The sequence below is a fragment of the Amblyomma mixtum genome, chromosome 7 (genome assembly GCF_055824585.1).
Source record: "Amblyomma mixtum isolate Tamu chromosome 7, ASM5582458v1, whole genome shotgun sequence".
Taxonomy (NCBI): Eukaryota; Metazoa; Arthropoda; class Arachnida; order Ixodida; family Ixodidae; genus Amblyomma; species Amblyomma mixtum.
In genome coordinates this window covers 7,294,039-7,316,308 of record NC_143018.1, presented here as the reverse complement: position 1 = coordinate 7,316,308, position 22,270 = coordinate 7,294,039, and the positions used below count along the sequence as shown (strand labels likewise).

Sequence of the window (22,270 nt, the reverse complement as noted above, 5' to 3'; positions counted from 1 at the left end):
GAAAACGCGACTACCCTCGCCGCTGTGGCTCGACAAAGTTTCGCTGCATCGTGTGAAAATACATGCGCTTTTGAAAGCATGCAGGAAAAGCAACCCCTCCAGTGCACGTAACTAGTCTAAAAAGCCAAATTTTGTCGAGACACAGCGCCAAGGGTAATTGCGTTTGGGAAATTTTGAAAAGGTAATTATTAGAAATTAGTTAACCAGATTACTCGCAACAGCCATAATTTTACCCTAAAAAGCCTATTTTTGAAAATTTTTGAAAGTGTTCGCTGAAACACTTGGTATATTGGAAGCTGCCGAGGTGACTCAGTGGTTATGGCGCTTGGCTGCTGACCCGAAAGAAGCGGCTTCGTTCCCGGCCGCGGCGGTCGCACATCGATGTAGGCGAAATGCTAGATGCCCATGTGCTGTGCGACGTCAGTGCTCGACCCCATGTGATCGACATTATCCGGAGCACTCCATTACGACGTCCTTAACAGCCCGAATCGCTTTGAGACGTTAAAGGTCATAAAGCAAAACCATATATACATGCTCATTTCTCACAGCTTATGCTGAAATCTTTGCGCTTGTTTCGATCAATTTCTTTGCAATTGTCGGTCCGCCATCCTCTATATTCAGGCTGCTAACTGCAGCAGGTATCCGCTATGCTGTGATGGTGCCGGCATTCGCATAAATGACTTTTTTTCAGATTCTTTAATTTCGAATCTCTATCTAGGCGGTTGTCTAGAAACTAGGTTGCTCACAACCTTGTGGGCAAGTTGTGATGCCGTCACAAGGTCACGTGACCTCTCTCAACCAATCAGCGAAATTCGTGGCACCAAAGTTGGGCAGGGTTTATATGTGACGACACCTCTAATGCTATTGCATCAAAAAAGTCCTCCGTGATTACCGTTTTAAAGTGGATGGAAATGTAGCCTAGGCTCAGGGATCCGTTCCTTCTTGGCAATGTGGTGTAACGCCACATGAGGTGCGTGTCTCAGAGAGTTTCTTTGGTCACTCATCCTCAGTAAATGCAGGCCGTAGGCCTATTCGGTGCAATCACAATACAGGTACGCTGCTTACTGACAAATACCCTGAATGAAGGCTTCCACTGTTTATTAGCAACGCAGAATGCGTAAAGACGGCGTTAGTGGCGCTGTACCGAAACAGGCTCGAAAGCGCACGAAAACGTAGCTCTGATACCTTTGGAGGGATAAAAGTCGTTTTGAAGCAGCTTTTATTGAAAATCGAAATAGAGAGAGAACTGAAGAGGGAGAACAGAAGACCGGAAACACAACTGGGTGGAGTTAAAACGGGTTTCGACTGCGCATTCGTCGTTCAAGCGGAAGGGGGCTGCAGGGTGGGGCGGAGAGATTCTGCCGACCGCTGGTTGCACGAGCCTGGTTGAGAACCAAAACTCCAACGCATATCCAATATGAGGTCTTCTACTACGGGATCCAATGTTTAGGGGAATCCTCCAGGGTGGTGTAGATTTGTAATGAGGGAGTAATTACTCTATATTGGTGCTTCACCTGTCGGAAAAAAAAAACAAAAAACATTTGATTTTTAGTCAGTCCAAGCGTCTCTCCCATTCTCTCATGTCCCGTCTTCATAGCGCTACTACATTCTTTTCCGCCAGTAACGCTGTAACGAGTCAAATATGTCCCTTGAGCGAGTAATGTAATTTCCGCACGCGGGCAACAGAGGTTTAAATAGTTAAAACTTCACGCCGCGAGGACTATCTAGAGGTGCGGACCGTGATGTAGTCTGGTTTTCGAAATCGCCGATCGTATTGTATTATGCCCAAAGCAATATTCGTTATAAAGATAATAATTAAGTGCTTAAAAGTGCTTTTAACCCTGTTGGAACAGACATGAATCCGCTTGCTTTTTTCTTTTTTTGGCCTACACGTTCATGTTCACACCGAGTTACACATTTTGAGAGCTCTCGAAGAGGAAGGGAACGATATGATTCCGACCACACTCACTAGATAGCAGCACAGGTTCTGGACGTATCCGAGGAAGAGCTTTCCACAGCGCAAGACCTTCTTTCACGGCTGCCGCGTGTGCCATAGAGCTAATGCGCGTGCTGTTCCGTTGCCCAATATTACTTGACAAATTCTACCCTGCCGGGTCTCGGGGAGGATACCGATTCCGCAGGTTCGCAGCGAATAATCTCCCAAAAGCACAACGGAGCGCGCCGCTTGAACGCTGTAAACAAGAACAGCTATCTAAATTTTTAGTGGGTATAAGTATACCTTGGCAGCGTCCCACGGGGGACCACAGTGGCGAAAATATAGTCGAGTTGTGTCGTGTCTGCAGAACAGCAGAACAGACCACTGTGCACCGAGACAGCGCTGTATGCACATGCGCGCAACTCATCCGTCTCTCCACTACTGTCCTTCGTGGGACACTCGCTACTGAGATACTTACTACAAAAATTAACTGTCGATCTCCTCCTTGAGAGTAGATGTAGAGACTAAATGCACTGCAGGAAAAGCGTACCACTGTCCAGGGCGTCTCTCAGATGGTGATAGCTGCACTCGAGCCTTGAGGAACCATCAGCCGCATTTCGTATAGTTGAACACCGTATAGTATAGTTTCGTATAGTTGGACACCCTCCGCCACTGATTTAGAGTCACTATCCCTTTTGGTATTTTGCGCCAGCACGCAGTACACCGAACTCTAGCGCCTTCACCTCGACCGAGCAGCGACATCTCCTTTTTTGAGCACATGTGCCACTTTCTTCTACCACAGCGTGGTTGAGGTGTCCAGCTAGAAGAGGAACCATCAGCCGCATTTCGTATAGTTCAACACCGTGCTCGGCATCCTTCGCCACATTTAGAGTCACCATCCCTTTTGTCGTGTAGCACCAGCACTCAGTACACGGAACTCGAGGGCCTTCACCTCGACCGAGCAGCGCCATCTCCTTTTTAGAGCACATGTGCCACTCTCCTCTACCACGGCGTGGTTGATGTGTCCAGCAAGAAGTGAGATACTGCGCCTTCCTTTTTCTCAAATCAATTTTTTCGCGTGAAGTACGAAGGAATCAGTGAGAGCTGATCCCAATAAATTATCAGCGAGAGCTGGTTTGCAGTGGCGTCTTTTTCCAATTACTTGGTTTCTTCCTTTCGCTTTGCTGCATGCGAACTTACAGCCGATTTTCAGAAACGCTGTTAAATATTATTGTCACACTCTTTGAAAGCTAACTAGCACATGAAATTTCCCTTCGCATAAGCTTTGACCTGCATGCCAGATGACAACTAGATTGGAGGGTACCTGTCACTGCAGCAATCGCTTGGGCTAAGGCTGGGCTAAGATAACCAGGTTGATGCTACGCGCGTGTTTTCAGTCTGACTCTGCCATGAGCAGCGCGGCCCGCGCATGGGCAGTAACCAGCGTAGCACATTCCAGAGACGCTGTTGTTGACGCATGCGCTGCTCCGGCGGCAGCCCAGCATCTAGGCGCCAGGGGGTGACTGAAAGTTTCGCCAAAGTTGAAGGTTGAAGGTTTATTTCCGCAACTGGGTGTTGCGAGGACAGCCAGGGAAAAAGCTGTATAGACGCTTAAGAGGTCCTGGCTTCCTCTTACAGTGCAGCATTGACGGTGGCGGAGTACGACATCAATCAAAATGTAAGTAAAGTATGTTCGGTACAGAGAATGAGACATGTACGTTCATACGCAGTACATTTTGCTTATAAAAGAAAAAAGAAACTACATTAGATCAAAGAGCCTATAAAGCAAACACAGGGAGGAGAAAATAAAGGACAGCAAAATTGACAGGTGCACTCAAAGTGGTAATAGGAAGAAAAAAAACTACATGAAAATTTGGGGCAATTCTTTCAGAGAAATATTGGATACATCAAGATTCTTGTGGCAGTACAACTGGTTCAGAAGTGTCGGTAAGGTATGCTGCAACATTTGTTTGCCATAGTTTGTGCGGCATTTCTTAACATTCCAAGGCTCTGCTGCGCGGGTATCATACACAGTTCTGCTTTGCTCTAGCCCAGCTAGTGCAAGTAAGGAGTCATCATTTTTCATTATGGCGAGTTTATATTTATAGCACACCCTATAGTTATAGGGTTTGGTTTATGGGGTTTAACGTCCCAAAGCGACTAAGGCTATGAAAGGCGCCACCCTATAGTTATACATGGACTTCATTGGTATGACGTTGTGTCGATGGAAAAGGCTCGCAGTGTGGAAGAAATACGGCACTTTACATGCAATGCGTATAGTACGTTTAACACTGTGACTTTGTTAATATTTTCAGCTGTTGTTGCCCACACCATACATCCGTAGTTGGCTATAGAAGAGAACAAAGAGTGGTAAAGTAACATGTTGACTGACATAGGAAAATTAAAGAAATTGCGGCGCATGATACCAACTGTTCTGGAAAGTTTCTGAACTACGTAATTAATATGGCTGTTGGTTCGTTGGTTTATGGGGTTTAACGTCCCAAAGCGACTAAGGCTATGAGAGACGCCGTAGTGGAGGGCTCCGGAAATTTCGACCACCTGGGGTTCTTTAACGTGCACTGACATCGCACAGTACACGGGCCTCAAATTTCTCCTCCAAAGAAATTCAACCGCCGCGGCCGGGATCGAACCCGCATCTTTCGGGCCAGGTTCGTTTAGGTTCGCCTCCGTGCTCTTCCTCTGTTCCACCCGCGGTGCGCCAAAAACGGGGGCTAAAAGCATTTCATGCTTAAAATTGGAGAGTTGTACGTGAACGTCTGTGCCACGTAGCTGACCGCTGCGGAGGCGTACTCGAAGCCGCGCATCCCGAAATGCTCGTCACGGTGCCACCGGGGCGACAGCATGGCGTCCTGCAGCGTGAGCGCGCGCGTGCGGTCGTCCTTGGACCGATTCTGTCTGGGCCCGCAGCTGCGGCGGATCGTCGTCTCGCGCGAAAACTGGTTCCGCGAGAACCGCCGCAGTGCTGCACTGCTCTCGATCCGCCGCCGTATGAGCACGCATACTGTTCCAGGTGCGAAGGGTCGCTCACATTGTCCTTGGAGGCAGCCGTAAGGCAGCCCTTATTACGCGCAATAATTGCAGACATTGTATTACAAACAGCGAGGGGACTGTTGTGTAGGCTGGCTTGCAGCAATACCCCAAGGCGTCACGGTGATTCTTGAGCTATAACCATTACTACTAGTTTGCCGGACGGTGTTAGAGACGTAATGCTTTGGAGACCAGTTACGTTCTATTGTTTCACCCATTCATTGTTTCGTCAGGCCTTAATTAGAGCGTCGACAGCGTACAAAGACAAGGAATGAGACACGGGACGCGAGCGCTAATTTCTAGCAGTGTCCTTCTCGCTGGCCTTGTTTTCGGTGATACATGCTTTTCGTTTAAAAGTAAAAACTTTAGGCGAAAATTAGGCTCCGTCTTAAGGGCACGATAGCGTTAACGGGTCTCTTCAGCAGCCTGGGGTCCTCTTGGGGTATCGCTTCGCTGATACTGACACTGTTCTTTCTTTCGCCATCACATACTGCTTAACCTACCTTTGAGAGTACAATGCAAGAGAATCAGATTCCTCCCTCTCAAGTACTTTCTCTCTAGCAGTACTTGTTGTTGGGCTAGTTGGTTAGGATCCATGCTAGCAGCGTACTAAGCACGAGAGACATGAACAAGGACAAGGCGCTCACTTCGGCGCCTCAGCCTGAAGTACTTCTTGTTCTTGTGCCACGTCCTTAGTGCGCTGCAAGCATGGATACTTTCTCTCTGTCGCCTAGGTTACGCCTACATGCCCATATATGCAGAATTGATCATTCTATACTTTATATTCGTAGTTTGTGGGGAACCCTTATACCACTCCTGGCAGCGGTTAAAGCGATGTGCCGCTGTCCCGCAGGTGGCTGTTTCAAAGCCAGCCACGGGTGGGGTTTGTGAGACCCAGGCTGCTCTTCCCGAGCAACATCTCGCGACCAACTATTAATTTAACTGCCACCTGCTACGGTGAGCAGGTTGTGATGACGTCACAAAGTCACGTGAACTAATTAACTGGCAGGTGGGCCATCTGCTGTTTCACCCGCAACGCCGACGGCGCTAAGGTTGCCTCTGAACGACATCATCAACGCTATGGCTTTAAAAATAGTTGGTTATCAGGAAATGAAAGGCGCGGTAACTGTCTCACTTTTCGATGGACACCTCAACCGCGCCGCGAGGGAAGGGAGGATCGAAGTTGAGAGTTAAAGATTAGTATTAACACTCAGATGCCTCTAACAATGTGTACGTAATTGCTTTTAACAAAGGACGTGTTTCAATCAATCCGTATGCTTGAAATAGTAAGTTACGACCATCTTCACATCGTAGCTCTGCTGGTTTGGTCTTTTGTAGAGTGCTCGTGTGTGAAGCAGCGTGACGATGAATGACCAAGGGCTGCTTTAAAACCCATAATCGCTCAAATCCTCACATTCACCCCGGTCTGCTATTCCTTGGGATCTCGCTGTGAGGTGATGCACGTCGGAAGCCTACCACGGTGAACTACAAAGTTGGCGAATGGCAGAACGTACAAAGGTCGAAGTTGCCCTGAGCAGTAGACGCTTGGAAAACTGCTGTCGAGGTTAAGCTAGAGATAGTGGTGAAGAAAAAGTTAATATTTATGGTGGTTAAAATGCTTCGTCAATTAAGTGTCGGTCTGCATATTCGCTGCAATCTGCCGCTGGCATGCATCGTGTAAACTTGTCGATCATCAGGAAGAAGTATACTTCTAACATTCTAGGCTTTTGAAACCGCGCTAAAAGTTGACCCGTGTTAATCCCTGTGTTATCCAGTCATAGGACAAATCTGACGCCAGAGACGGCGTTTCGGTGCATCAGTTCAGTGCAGCAAACCTGCAACAGCTGTGTTAGCAACAGCAGTTCACAGTTGGTAGTGAGGTGCTGCATGTAGTGAGAGAATATGTCCACTTAGGGCAGGTAGTGACCGCTGATCAGGATCATGAGAAGGGTAGCTAGAAGAATGAGAATGGGGTGGAGGTCATAATGGAGGTTAATGATATCCTAGTCGAAATCAAGAGGAAGAGGTGGGATTGGGGCAGGGCACGTAATGCGAAGGCAAGATAACCGCTGGTCCTTAAGGGTAACGGAGTGGATTCCAAGGGAAGACAAGCGTAGCAAAGACGGCAGAAAGTTAGGTGTGCGGATGAGATTACGAAGTTTGTGGGGATACGGTGGCCGCAACTGGCAAAGAACAGGGTTAATTGGAGAGACAGGGGAGAGGCCTTTGCCCTGCAGTGGTCGTAGTCAGGCTGATGATGATGATGATGTGCGCAGCAGCGTGTTCTTTACTGAAAGGAATAAATGCGATGCAATGCAATGCACTAGAATAATAAATTCCAAATAACCAGCACATGTCATGAGAGGCGCCGTAGTGGTCTTCAGATGATTTTGATCGTCTGGGGTTCTTCAAATTGCCCCCAAACATCCACACACGGCCTTTATTAGATTTCGCCCCATCGAGCTGAGGCCTACACCGCGAAATTCGGGGGCCGATTTAATCCCCTAGCTTTCCAAGACGCTGGACTGTTGCAGGAAGTTCATTGTCAGGATCGTGCGCTCCCGAATGAAAAATCTCTTGGCTGTCGGGCTCAGCTAAACGATTTAAAAATAGGAGGGATGGCGGCGGGCTGAGGAGCAGGGCGGGGCATGGCCACAGCCGAACGCCGGAGTTGAAACCGCCCGAAAAGGGGGAGGCACTCTCCTCACCGCGGGTTCGGCCCCTTTGCTGGGCGGGGGCAGCCAGTCGATAACCACCGCCCAGCCGCGCCTCACCCGAAAGCGCCGCGAAACCAGACTACTGTGGAGCCGCAGGCCAGAAAGGGCCGAGCGTAGGTTGCCAGTACGGTGGCGCCATCTGTTGGTGCCCCCGTACATCAACCCGCCGTATTGGCCGCCACACATCGCGTGGAAGCGTCGTAATAGGATGTATCGATTCAGTGCTCATTTTGGGATTTCCACATGCAGGCTGTATAATATTTTCTAATACACCCAGAAGTACTATGGTCGGTGCAATTTCTAACAGCAGCGGATGCCCCTCTGAGGAGACCCTTCACCTTGCCACCTTTTACCTGGAAATCCCATGCAATATCACACTAGCGGATGCGGGGGTATTAATGGCGACATCATGAGAATCTTTCAGCAACATTTGCCGCTGCGCTCTTGAGTAGTATCGGACTATAACACAGTTCGTATTCTTTTTTTATCCTTGCGGACGCTAAACATGGAAACGTTACACATGAGCCGTGACTAGAAACTGGAAATGCTCGCCTCAGAAAGAGTTCTGCATTTGGGAGAGCCGTCTGTTCACTCCTGTGTGGATTGCTTGCTAAGTTCGCATCATCCAGAAAGTGCTTTACTTGTGCTTATAATAATGAATGCGTTTGTTGCTGGAGTTAGTTGCGTTGCCTCGGCAGCCAGCGCCGCCAAAGGCGGAATTTCCTTGCTTTGCCTACCTGGTGGGAGGCGCACACTTTAGGTGAATGAGTTGTGAAGGAAGCATAGGCCTCGTTGGTGTCACGACATGGCAGTAAGTGAATTACTGCTATGCAACTGCAGTAATTTATTTATGTTTATCGGTATTTTATGATGTAAGTGAGTTGTTTTCCTGGTATAGTAATTTAGTAATGAAATTCTTCATGGCAATAACTTCGCTACAAAAATAATTACTTTCGACATTAAATTTATAAACAAAACACAGCTACTTTTCTTGGCGGCAAATGTTATTTGGTCTTTGAAACCCCGTTGCTCCTGCGGCGAAGTAAAGGATGAAACCTGAAATGCTTTCTAAGAGGATTCTGGTGTGGGTTAGTTGGTTCATGCTTAATAAACAGATTCACAACAGCGCTACGGAACGAGGACAGAAGGAACACGAAAAACACAGGACGGGCGCTGTCCATCTGAAATGCTTGTTGGAGCTGTCACCAGTATACTGCTTTTCATGCGTCTAAGCACAAATAAAGTAATTCGAGAATAACTGCACTACTTTTCAGAAGTAACTATAATGTAACGTTATTACTTCTTGTGTGTAGTAATTAGTCATGCATTTCAAGTATATTTGCGGGATACGAGAGCAAATATTGACTAAATTAATAACTTTTCGAAAGTAATTTTGCCATATATGCAGGTGTCGCATTTCATCATATAATAAGCATGCATTCTGCAGATGCACCTGCGGTCTAGAGTTTACGCAAGTTGTCTTCGGAGAGAATACTATCGCACCGTCTCAATGGTGAAAGTAGTAAAATTCTTCGTTGCAGAAATTTTGTTGAATGTGGACTACATGTCACAGCACTGGTACTTAAGCGTATACGTTTCCCTCCACTACCCGACCTTAAAGATGTGGTTGCTGTGAGGATTACCGAGGCCTTGCTTTTCCGATTTATTCAGCATGTCGATCAACGCATTAGATCTTAGAACTAGATGCACTTGACGGCTGGTATTTTCTATTCTCCCCCCCCCCCCCCCCCCTCCCCTCTATTCACTTTGCTTGCAGGTGGCAAATACCGTATTTACTCGTGTAAGGCCCTCACTTTTTTATTCCTAATTTTGCCCATGTGCGCACCTTGCACCGAGTCCGGTCTCCGTGCATCATAGAATACCTGTAAAAACAATGCAGCTTTGCTGCGACTTCTGCACAGGGCAATGGTACAACTGGTGACATTGAACCGGATTACCCGGGCTGGCGCCATCTATCGGTGTTTTTGCGTCCTACTGCGCAGGCGAAATCACCAACAATGATAAATAAAGGGCATTGCCCCCTGTATAGTACGTGCCCTATAATTTTACAGGGAATACTAGTGAACGAAACCGGCCCATGGGTTGCAACAGAATTTCGTGGACCGTTCTCTTATGAATCGGGACAACACATGCCAGCTTCCAGCCGGTGGACAAAACTCCCTCATTCAGAGACTTTTCGAACAAACGCGCAAGGTGCATCGCCAGTGTTTCTGAGCAGCTCTTAAGAATCGCCGCGGGAATGTTTTCCGGTCCGCAAGCTTTAGACACATTTACGCTCTTCAGCAATTTTTTTATGGAGCGTTTTCGCCCACAGTAAACTAAGGTGTGCTTCTGGGGTGGGTACGAACGTGGGCGGTGTTGTGCGTTCTTCCTCAAGTCTGTATCGTAGCACCGGTTTGTAGCCCGTCGGTGACTTACAGCGCTCGAGTGGCTCTCCGTATGCGCAGAATTATGAATCGCTCTATATTGCGTATTATGAGCGTGAAAAGATACGCGTGCTGTGCCTGTCTGGAGTCCGCGTTTCTTTCCTGCCTGGCAGTGGCATCCTGCTGTTTTCCGTGAACATATAGCTGCGCTTACGAAATAAACGAAAAAAAAAAGAATTATTAGCCATGCTATTGGGTATAAATATATGCAAGGACTCTGGTTACACACTCCACTTCTGCTCTTGTGGCCTTGCAGGTTATGGCTTGGAGAGTGACGGGTTGGTGAAGCTAACTATACTGCGACAAACATCAAATAAGTTTACCGAGTGTTCGTGTGCAGGCTGTGAAACCTGCTAATAACCTGAAACCGGTAACCGACGATGTACTCGAGTGAGAAGGTTCCCTTCACCGCATAAAGAGCGCGTAGGCGAAGCGTACTTTGAGGAGGACGTCAATGATGGCACGCGCATACAAATTCCTTATTTTTTTCTTAGCGCAGTAGCAGTGTATTCAATTACAAAATAAATATTGCTTTTAAAAGGGCGATGTCTGATGTGAACTGTAGTTGACGCTTAAAAATTAAACGAACCAAGAGTTCAAAGCGAACCAAACTTCCCGAACGCCGTCAGTCGCAGGTCCACTCTCTTGATGCCGTTCTGGAACTTTGGGCTGCTTGTACGTTTGGAGAGAGGGGTAAATGGCTTCCCGAACTTCTGCACAAGTCGTGACCCGGCTACGACGCACGCCAGCTTCATTTTTCACGCTTATTTTCAGCGTCAAATGCACCGAAAATTGGCGAGAAAAGACGGAAATGGTTCGACTGGCGACGGTTTGATATTCAACACTGTACGTATCATGCAACTTGAGAGGCAGTAAACGGCATATAATAGAGGGGGAAAAAAGTAGAGTCGGGATGGGCGTCTCACTACAGTGCATTCCACAGGCCTGGCAGTATTTGCGAGCTAGCTTTAGTATTGTAAACGCTAGGCAACAAGGTTTACAGGCCTAGGTTTACAGGAATGTAAACCAGATGCACGCATGCCGAAGTTCGATGAATGCCAGGTGATTAACAAAAGCAGGAAAAAGCTAACACGGGAGATTGTTGAAGTAAGACGAATAAAAAACTTAGAAGATAGGTGTGTAAGCATCCCGTCTGTATATTTATCAAAGAAGATGATTTTTCTTGATGGCTCGAACAAAATGTGAAAAGTGACTTGCGGTGTGATAGGCCTGTGGGAAGATATTTTGATGCTTGCGCAGTATTTAAAAACTGTTTGTGCACTGAATAAAGATTCAGTTGAAAGTTAGCGCATGCGTTGTCGTCTTCGTTGTGTCCTTGTCTCGAGCGCTACAGTTTTTAATCAGGCGACAAAACATCGCAAACCTAACCAGACACTGAGAGCTCGATCAGTTTTTTTGACCGGCGCATTAGCTGATTTTGTGACGCTTTTTACTTTCTTTTTCACACCCCGCGGAGCAAAATGACATACCGAATTACGCAACTCCACCATGCAGCATGCCCTTCGCCGCAAAGCCCTAGCGAGGGAGGAGTGATGCAACTCACGCCCCTCATACCACCGAGCACCCAGTGCCGTTATTGCCGAGATTCCGCGACTGGCATCGCTAAACCGTGTCGTCGTGGGGTCAGATGCGGCATTCTCAGCAACCGGGGTGGAGAGCAGTGCACTCCGAAATCACGTTTTAAATATACGCGGGCGCAAGTAATTCGTTCTTCTCGCTGCCGCGGAATCTCCTGTAATGCTGGGGTGCCTGACCGTTCTATATCTCTTCGAGAGATAAGGTTACGTAACTCCGTCCCCGTCTCTGACGAGTCCAGGAGGGAAAGCGGTTACGTAACCGGCCGGTTAGCGGCGGTGGTGGCGAAGAGGAGGAGAAGGAAAGAGGGTTCGCGACGCACATTCCAGCGTGCATCAGTCAGCAGCAGCGGCGGCGGCAGCAACGCTCCGCTTGCCGCGCATGGCCGACTATGCGCGCGCCGTTGGCAACGGTAGAGCGTCTCTTCTAGGAGTGGCGAGAAAAAAGAAAAAAAAAACGTTTTTAGAAAGAGTTCGTAAAGAGAAGTGCAGCCGAACAGCAAAGAACAAAAAAAGAGAGAAAAGAAAAAGGAAGGAAGAAAACCGTTACACCTCCTCCACCCAAACAGCGCGGTCGCGGGATGCAAATGGCGCCGTGGCGCGGCAGATGCGGTGCTGCGTGACGAAGGACGACGTTTCCACTTTCCGGCGGCGGCGTGGCATATGATTCAGCGTGGGACGATGGTTGCTGCTGCGGGCTCCTAACGGTACACCCGCGCGCTCCCCTTTTCTCCAGTTTACCGGCGAAGGCGTTGAACCAAATGGGGCGCCCAAACATAGAGGACAGCTCAACGCGTATGCACTCTCGGAACGGTGCATACGTAGCTTGGATGCTGAATGTGGCACAGCAACACTTGGTTTACGGCTGGTTGGCGCAGTTTGGCTTTGAGGAACCGATGTAGCACACGACGGAGACAGCACGAGAAAGCAGTAACACCCAACAGACTTGACTGCCGAGCCTCGCACACATACTCGCCTAATACTGTGGTCGCATGCGCAAAAACAGCAAGCTCTTGTAGTCATGAAGACGCGATGAAGTAATGCGCGGCTAACTTAAACCTGGCTTGAAAACTCTACTCTCCATACTTCTTAGAAGATTTTGGTGACATCACATTGCCTGTTATGAATCTCCATTAAATCGAGTGCTTGCTGTTCTGACGGACATGAGACCACCACGTGGGTGTTACGTGTGAACGCCATCAGTGAAATCCGTTGACCATAGCACTTGTTTTGTGTCCTTGTACACGTGCCGTTTCTGTCGCGCGCTACACCGGTACCTGAACGGTGACTGCTGATGATTTGAACTTGGCATTGGGCTCAAGGAAATTAATCTCAAAGGGTTAAAATAATTCATGCCGCGTGAGTTTCTCCTGAGTACCGCAAGCTGCCAAATGGAGGAAATAAATGAATAGGATCAAGGGGAAATTTTCTTTTTGTGAAAGAAAAAAATTGCGCGCGAAAAACAAACACACTGCTTCTTCGTAGTTAAAGAAAAATTCGTCCTGGTCCGGGGTTCGAGCCCGGGACCACCGCTTCACCGGAGCTCTACAAATTTAGCTAACCGGGACGGCAAGCTTATGGTAGGGCGAGAGCGAATTTATCAATAACTAAACATTTGGTGAACACTGTTCCCACTTCGAGTTATTGATGAATTCGCTCTCGCCCTACCATAAGCTTGCCGTCCCGGTTAGCTCAATTGGTAGAGCGACTGCTCCGGTGAAGCGGTGGTCCCGGGTTCGAACCCCGGACCAGGACGAATTTTCCTTTAACTACGAAGTTTCTGAGAAAGCTGTATAGCTTTCCTTTGTAGCCGTTTGGCTGTGCTCGCTAAGTAATTGCTCCCTTATTACACCGATTCTATAAAATCCCTCGTCATCCTTATAAGAGTCATGCGTACTTCACTCAGATGTCTTCTGTGAATGCGCTATTAAAGATATTTCCTCCTTGACCTGTTGTTGATTTAAATTGGATTACTCTTTTTCTTGTGGCAATATTATTTCGCAGTCTTGCCTGCGCTCATGTCAGCCATGTTCGTACTTTCACTGGTGCACAAATCCTACAGGTGCGGACAGAAAGAAGTACGTAGTTCCCCCGAAACAGTAAAAATCAGGCCTGTACTAGCGGAATTCGTGAAACGCTGTGCGACTATGCAAACAGCGGTACCAGTGACAAACATAACATCCAGCCCGATCGAACCTAATCGAACCCGGCTTTGTTCTTCGCAGGACTGTGACCAGGCGCATATAGACGATGTGGCATCGGACGACAACGGCCAGGACCTGAGGTAACAAAAAAAAAATCACAAAATCTTTTCAACCATTATGAAAAGTTCCTCGTGTACATTATTTAATACCTTATTTGCATCAAGGTAAAGAACACAGCATGCTGCAAGCCCGCACAGAAAGCTGTCATGGAGAGAGCTTGATAAGGCCGCAGACCCCTGCACTGATCGTCTCACGGTGTCTCGCAGTACAGAAAGCTGCATACATGACAGAACTGTTTGACACAAGTGTTGAGCTAGGCTGACTAACAGCTACTGTGTAACAGCACATATGACAAAGAACTGGTTAGCGTAAGTGACTAACAGTATACGACAGCATTCACTACGCAGGATTCAAATGAATTCACTGCAAGGATTCAAACGGATGGACCAACCAGCGCACCAAATGAAATTGAGAGAAAAAGTGAAGTAAGACAAGCGAATATGTCACTTGTGAAAAATCAAAGTAAACAAACAAATACCTCGAGAAATAATCGTCAACACATGAAATCGGTTCTTATCTCTTTGTAGGAGACGTTTTCAAGGAAGACTTTGTTAACGTGCAATTGGTTAAATGTCTTTGGTAGTTGGATCTGGGGTGATTGTATTCTGTACAGTGCTCTATATGTTGCTACTTTCCGCTGTTTATTAGGACGTGTGTCATGTGCCTAGGCATTATATTCCAGATCTGCTAGTTGTATCGAGAAAGTACTTTCATTTTTCAGTTCTCGTTTTAAGTTTTGCATAATCTGTAATCGTAAGTTTTTAGCGCTGGCAATAGTGAAGTCGTAAGAAAAAAACGTGTATTCTAAATTAGCAGCATTATTTCTCTCTGTAGTATGCGGTTATCTCTGCAAATGAAGCCTACAACATTTGGGCAGTTTTGTTGCCAACAGGTGAATGTGTGAGTCCCCCCAAAAATTGCTTGGAAAATAACACCCAATGTTTTAAAGGAGAGCCAGCAGCCGCCAAACGATTTCGCAGGATTCCTGGAGCGCTCGCTACGCTGTAGAAGACTGATACGCAAGTGAATGTTCATAGTATGCGGGTCTATACATAGACCACCGGGAACACAACAGCTCTAGTGATTCTATTGATACTGTCGCATTTTCACCTTTCCGGTTTTCACCGCTAGCTGAAGCGCCGCAACGCCTCCGCTGTCGTCGGGATCTTTCACTAGACGCAGCGGACAGTATGCATGGAATAGAATCAAAGAAGAATTGATGTATTATATGGGCATATGTATTACTCCGAACCTCCCAGAGACTGCTTTTGTCACGTTCGAAATATGCTGAAAACATTTTAAGAAAATGCTGTCCGCGGTGCAAAGGGGTGTTATTTTTCAACGTTTAGAAACACGGCAGCGAGACACATTGCGAGTTCATGTTACGTCCAGAAATCTGGCCGCGGTAATGTTGCAAAAGAGGAAAAACAATCTCAGAAAACAAATTCAAAAGGTCATTGGTACAATTCCGCCCCAGGAGCTTGATAAGAACGGATCAAGGGGGATTTGCTTGAGAAGCATTACAAGCTACCAGCGCTAAAAACTGAGCTCGGGCAACAAAAAAAAAAAAGGATAGTATTTACCATCGGACTGTGTTGGCCACGAGCTGGTCTTGAAACGCCGAAAGCGTCTCAGAATTTGCGTAAAGTGCCGTCATGGCCTACACAACTTCAGTGTGCCTCGGAATGGAGAAACCCTTTGTTTCGGCAAATGCCATCATTTTAGTTCACAGGGGTTGACCGGGTGAACTTTTAGCGCGGGCGGGAAATTCTGGAACTTACTCCAAAAACAAGAAGTCAGCACCAGTCTGAGAGGCAAGCTGTTGCAGTGCTGGATCACAAACAGTGCTGACATCGCAGCAGCGGTCAGCTTCATTTCCAAGCAACGCTGTCGTCACCGGCCAGCCTGTATGTCGGCAGCGGGGGTCGCAGCGCCCTTTACTACTCCTGACCCGCCCTGTGACCTGATTTTATGGTCCGAACTACTCGAAATGCGCACACAGTGCATTGCACAGCAGATATGCTCCCTTCGTGTGCACGTTCTGCTGTGACAATTGGCCGCGCTCTCACGTCTTATGCTGTGTGACGAAGGGAGGTACGTGAGATGGGCGTTATTAATTAATTCAGATTCAGATTCAGAAGAAGCTTTGTCGACGGATTGCCGCGTTCTGACCACAAAGGTACAACTTTCACTGATGCCGCGTTCTGGCCACTAAGGTACAACTTTCACTGATGCTGTGTTCTGACCACAAAGGAACAACTTTCACTGATGCCATGTTCTGACCACTAAGGTACAACTTTCACTGATGCCGCGTTCTGACCACAAAGGTACAACTTTCACTGATGATGCGTTCTGACCACTAAGGTACAACTTTCACTGAAAACGAAGCTTTCATTTTAATCTAGAAAAGAAGGCAAAAAAAAAAGTAAATGCAGCTGTGGCTGTGGCAGCCAGAGGCCGTTGTCACCAGCAAACTGCGATAACTCCAGTACCGATTTTTGTACGCGAATCTCAGGGAACGTGGACAGGGAAAAACTGGAGGGGGAGGCCCCTGTGATGACGTAGACGTTCCCTCCTCGCAGCAACTACAACTTCGCGGCGGACGGCTTCCAGGCGGGCAGCGCGGTGCCGGCGTCGGGCGGCGGCCTGTGCCTGTCGTCGGGCGTGCGCGGCGGCGTGGACTGGATGCGCAAGCTGGCCTTCCGCTACCGGCGCATCAAGGACATCTACAACCAGTACCGCACCAACGTGGCCGGCCTGCTGGGCCCCAAGCGGGACCAGTGGCTGCAGCTGCGCGGGGAGATCGAGGCGCACACCGACAGCTGGCTCACGCTCGCCATGAAATGCCTCTCCGTCATACACTCCAGGTACGAATGACATGCGTGTATTCGCCCCACAAGGGTTCCTCTTCTTCCCTTCCAGGCGCTATTGCTAATGCGAAATCATTAGTGAATGGAATCGCTTGGATCGTAACATCACCTGCACTCAATCCTTATCATCATTCGTGTCACAGATAGAGCATTTGTCGTAATGCTCAGTGGCGATGCAGCAACCGTGACTGCAAATCTAGTCAAGAAGACAACCCCTTCTAACTTGTCATGTATGCGATTTTGAGTGCATTTTGAAATTGTGCCTACCATTGTCGAAGATCTGTTCTGTACATCCTTTTGCTATGGCCAATTCACTTTTTCCTACCTTTGCTTTTATGCCATGTTTGCTGCCTTTGAATAATATGTTTATATTTGTTTTTGCACTGTACTAATTGCCCCTGCTACGGTCTTGCAATAAGACCAGCAGTATTGTAAATAAATAAATAAATAAATAAATAAATAGATGGCTCATCTCATCATCATCATCATCATCAGTGTGACTACTCTCCCATGTCTCTCCAATCAGCCCTGTCCTGTGCCAGTTGCGGCCATCGTATCCCCGCTAACTTCTTAATCTCGTCCGCCCACCTAACTTTCTGCCGCCACCTGCTGCGCTTGCCTTCTCTCGGAATTTACTCCAGCGGTTACCTTGCCTTCTCATTACATACCCTGCCCAAGCCATTTTTTCCTCTTGATTTCAACTGGGATGTCATTAACCCACGTTTGTTCCCTCACCCACTCCGCCCGCTTCCGGTCTCTTAACGCTTATTTACGAATTAATTTATTTCTATGCCTTCAGGTCCTCTGGAGATATTACAGAAGGGTGCGGAACGCATGAATATATATATATATATATATATATATATATATATATATATATATATATATATATATATATATAGCACAATAAGGTAAACGTACTTGGTTGCTAGTTTAAAATAAGATGCGAAATTGAGAAACGCTTCGTTTATTGGGAGTCGACGTTTCGGACAGAGCCTGTCCTTTTTCAAGACTGAGGTTACATGGTTCTTGCTTCTCTTCTTAAAGGGTCTTCATCTGTACAGGTGTTCGACACCTGAGACAAAACAAGCCGACGCTGCAGAAGGAAGAACGGCTCAGGGAAGAGAAAAAAAAGAAAAAATTAACAAAAAATACACAAACGGGACAGGGGGTGGGGAGGGTAAATGTCGTCGCCCGCCACCCACGTATGCGGTCGCGGGGAGAAAAGAAAAAAGGAAAAAAGGGGAGGAAAAAAAAAGGAAGAGCGGGAGGGGAATATGGACAGAGAACTGAGTCCTAACACAGCGGACAGCTAGTAAAGTGTATAGAGACAAACAGTGGCCGACGCACAGCATAGATTTGAGATGCACTCAAATGTTGTCCACATAAACGAGTAAACAAGATACAATGGAGCAAAAGGGCGGGGGAAAAAAAAAGAAAGACTTCCGCCATGTGCAACTTCTTTGGCAGGATGAGTCAAGGCGGGCAGAGTGGAATTTAACGAGACACACGTGGAGTGTACCTGCACACACCCACACAGGCAACAAAAAAAGGAAAAGAAAAGGCTGGAAACGGAGGCGACTTTGGGGAAGAATCGTCGCGTGGGGCCACTATGAATGGCGGGGGTGCTTAAGTTCTTTGACGGCGCCGCTCTTGTCAAGATGGTCGAACGGGGGAAGGTAAGAACGCTGTGGGCAATGAGGCCATCGGTGTAAGCGTATGGGAGAAAGCTTGCGAGGCCTGTCAGGCCGGAACTCAAAGGTCAGTACTGGATTTGAGGGGGCGTATTGAAGACAAAGCGCCCAGGTTCTCATTAATGCCTTGGGCAATTGTTCCAAACTTATAAATAAAGTACGACTCGCGTTGCTCCCGTTCCCGGGTGTTGTTGAACCCACCCTGTAAGACTGTTAATTTAAGTGCTTCAAATGGGTGTTTTTTGTCATTAATGTATTTTGACAAGGGGAGGTTAGGTAGAGATAGGGCATGAGCGCGGTGGTTATTAAAGCGAAATCGTAGAGGGTTAACCGTCTGCCCAATGTACTGCATACTGCACACACCACATTCTAGGAGGTAGATAACGTTGGAAGAGTCACAATTAAAGTCGCCATTGATTTTCCATTTAAAGCCTGAGGCTGTGCTTATCGCACAGCTGGTTGTTTGCATATGTTTGCAGACGTGACATCTACTTTTGGCGCAGGGTCGGCAACCCAACCCAAGGTGGTTATGTGTTTTTGAGTGTACGAGAATGTTTTGAATGTTTTTCGGTCGTCTGTAGACTACGTGAGGGGGAATAGTGAACATTTTTGCGAGGCGCTCGCTTTGTTCGAGAATGTTGAAATGTTTTTTAAGGATTTTGTTTACGTTGGGGGGATTACCTGTGTAGGTGAGTACCAAGTTTGCCCGGTGATCTGTTTCTTCGCTGCGTCGACGTCCATCTAGTATTTCATCTCGGTTGAGTTTAGATGCCCTTTCAATTGCATCGTCGACAATGGCGGGGGGATATCTTTGCTTGGTGAGGACCTCTCGCATGCGATTGGAATTTCTCTCCACCGCCATTGTCGACGATGCAATTGAAAGGGCATCTAAACTTAACCGAGATGAAATACTAGATGGACGTCGACGCAGCGAAGAAACAGATCACCGGGCAAACTTGGTACTCACCTACATAGGTAATCCCCCCAACGTAAACAAAATCCTTAAAAAACATTTCAACATTCTCGAACAAAGCGAGCGCCTCGCAAAAATTTTCACTATTCCCCCTCACGTAGTCTACAGACGACCGAAAAACATTCAAAACATTCTCGTACACTCAAAACACATAACCACCTTGGGTTGGGTTGCCGACCCTGCGCCAAAAGTAGATGCCACGTCTGCAAACATATGCAAACAACCAGCTGTGCGATAAGCACAGCCTCAGGCTTTAAATAGAAAATCAATGGCGACTTTAATTGTGACTCCTCCAACGTTATCTACCTCCTAGAATGTGGTGTGTGAGTATGCAGTACATTGGGCAGACGGTTAACCCTCTACGATTTCGCTTTAATAACCACCGCGCTCATGCCCTATCTCTACCTAACCTCTCCTTGTCAAAACACATTAATGACAAAAAACACCCATTTGAAGCACTTAAATTAACAGTCTTACAGGGTGGGTTCAACAACACCCGGGAACGGGAGCAACGCGAGTCGTACTTTATTTATAAGTTTGGAACAATTGCCCAAGGCATTAATGAGAACCTGGGCGCTTTGTCGTCAATACGCCCCCTCAAATCCAGTACTGACCTTTGAGTTCCGGCCTGACAGGCCTCGCAAGCTTTCTCCCATACGCTTACACCGATGGCCTCATTGCCCACAGCGTTCTTACCTTCCCCCGTTCGACCATCTTGACAAGAGCGGCGCCGTCAAAGAACTTAAGCACCCCCGCCATTCATAGTGGCCCCACGCGACGATTCTTCCCCAAAGTCGCCTCCGTTTCCAGCCTTTTCTTTTCCTTTTTTTGTTGCCTGTGTGGGTGTGTGCAGGTACACTCCACGTGTGTCTCGTTAAATTCCACTCTGCCCGCCTTGACTCATCCTGCCAAAGAAGTTGCACATGGCGGAAGTCTTTCTTTTTTTTTTCCCCCGCCCTTTTGCTCCATTGTATCTTGTTTACTCGTTTATGTGGACAACATTTGAGTGCATCTCAAATCTATGCTGTGCGTCGGCCACTGTTTGTCTCTATACACTTTACTAGCTGTCCGCTGTGTTAGGACTCAGTTCTCTGTCCATATTCCCCTCCCGCTCTTCCTTTTTTCCTCCCCTTTTTTCCTTTTTTCTTTTCTCCCCGCGACCGCATACGTGGGTGGCGGGCGACGACATTTGCCCTCCCCACCCCCTGTCCCGTTTGTGTATTTTTTGTTAATTTTTTCTTTTTTTTCTCTTCCCTGAGCCGTTCTTCCTTCTGCAGCGTCGGCTTGTTTTGGCTCAGGTGTCGAACACCTGTACAGATGAAGACCCTTTAAGAAGAGAAGCAAGAACCATGTAACCTCAGTCTTGAAAAAGGACAGGCTCTGTCCGAAACGTCGACTCCCAATAAACGAAGCGTTTCTCAATTTCGCATCTTATATATATATATATATATATATATATATATATATATATATATATATATATATATATATATATATATATATATATATATATTGTCACGGGTGGTACGGTACGTCCGGCTCGGTTGGACACTTCAAAGTAGGCGACTGAAGCGGACGTCAGTAGCGGTCCCAAAAGCGGAGCATTCGCAGCCAGACACTTCGGCTTCTTCCTAAGGCCAGCTCGCGCGCGCATTCCGCGCTCTCGTGGGTCTAGTAGAACGACGACGATGAATGGACGGTGTCATTACTCCCCGGCAAAAAGAAGCATCGTCCCGATGCTGGGAGTGAGTGGAGAGGTCGGAAGGAATGATCGGGACTAGTGGGCGAGGCTACCGCTCGTGATAAGGCTTCAGGCGGACCACGTGAACCACTTCAGGGCACGGAGACCGTCGGGACTTCCGAAATCCATCGGGAATGACCTCGTAGTTGAGGTCGCCCAATGACCTGACCACGCGGTATGGTCCGAAGTAGCGATGGAGGAGTTTTTCGCTCAGTCCTCGTCGCCGAATGGGGAACCACACCCACACACGGTCGCCGGGCGCATAATGGACGTCATGACGGCGCCGATTGTAGCGATCTGCATCTCGAAGTTGTTGGTCCTGAATTCGAACTTTGGCCAGTTGGCGAGCAACTTCGGCGCGTTCCAGGAACGTGTAGGTATCAGTGTGAAGGCTAGAGTCGTCCAGATGTGGTAACATTGCGTCGAGCATCGTCGTCACTGCACGACCGTAGACGAGGTGGAATGGGGACATCTGCGTTGTTTCTTGCATGGCCGTATTGTAGGCGAAGGTGACATAAGGAAGCACTTCGTCCCACGTTTTGTGTTCAATATCGACGTACATAGAAATCATGTCAGAAAGGGTTCGGTTCAGTCTTTCAGTCAACCCGTTCGTTTGAGGGTGGTACGACGTTGTTCGGCGGTGGTCGGTATGACTGTAAACCAAGATCTCCTGCAGCAGCTCAGCCATGAACGCAGGGCCTCTGTCAGTGATCAGCACTTCAGGTGCCCCATGGCGAAGTACGATCTGATGCACGAAGAACTTGGCGACTTCTAAAGCGGTGCCGCTGGGTAGAGCTGACGTTTCTGCATAGCGGGTAAGGTAGTCCGTCGCGACAATTATCCATTTGTTGCCAGAGTTCGAACGTGGGAACGGACCCAGCATGTCCATTCCTATTTGTTGGAAGGGCCTTGTAGGTGGTCTAATGGGCATCAAGAACCCAGCTTGTTTGGTTGACGGTACCTTGCGACGCTGACAGGCTCGGCA

General features: G+C 47.7%; 1 protein-coding gene across 4 annotated transcripts in view; it reads left to right on the top strand.

Moving 5' to 3' along the window:
• Positions 1-22,270, top strand: part of eya (eya transcriptional coactivator and phosphatase 2) — a 134,978-nt gene that overhangs the window by 86,195 nt on the left and 26,513 nt on the right. For all 4 annotated transcript variants that reach the window (XM_089551509.1, XM_089551507.1, XM_089551506.1 and 1 more), the window contains exons 11-12: positions 13,969-14,027; positions 16,590-16,874. In XM_089551509.1, the coding sequence (XP_089407635.1) occupies positions 13,969-14,027; positions 16,590-16,874 (344 nt within the window). The remainder of the gene's footprint in view (positions 1-13,968; positions 14,028-16,589; positions 16,875-22,270) is intronic.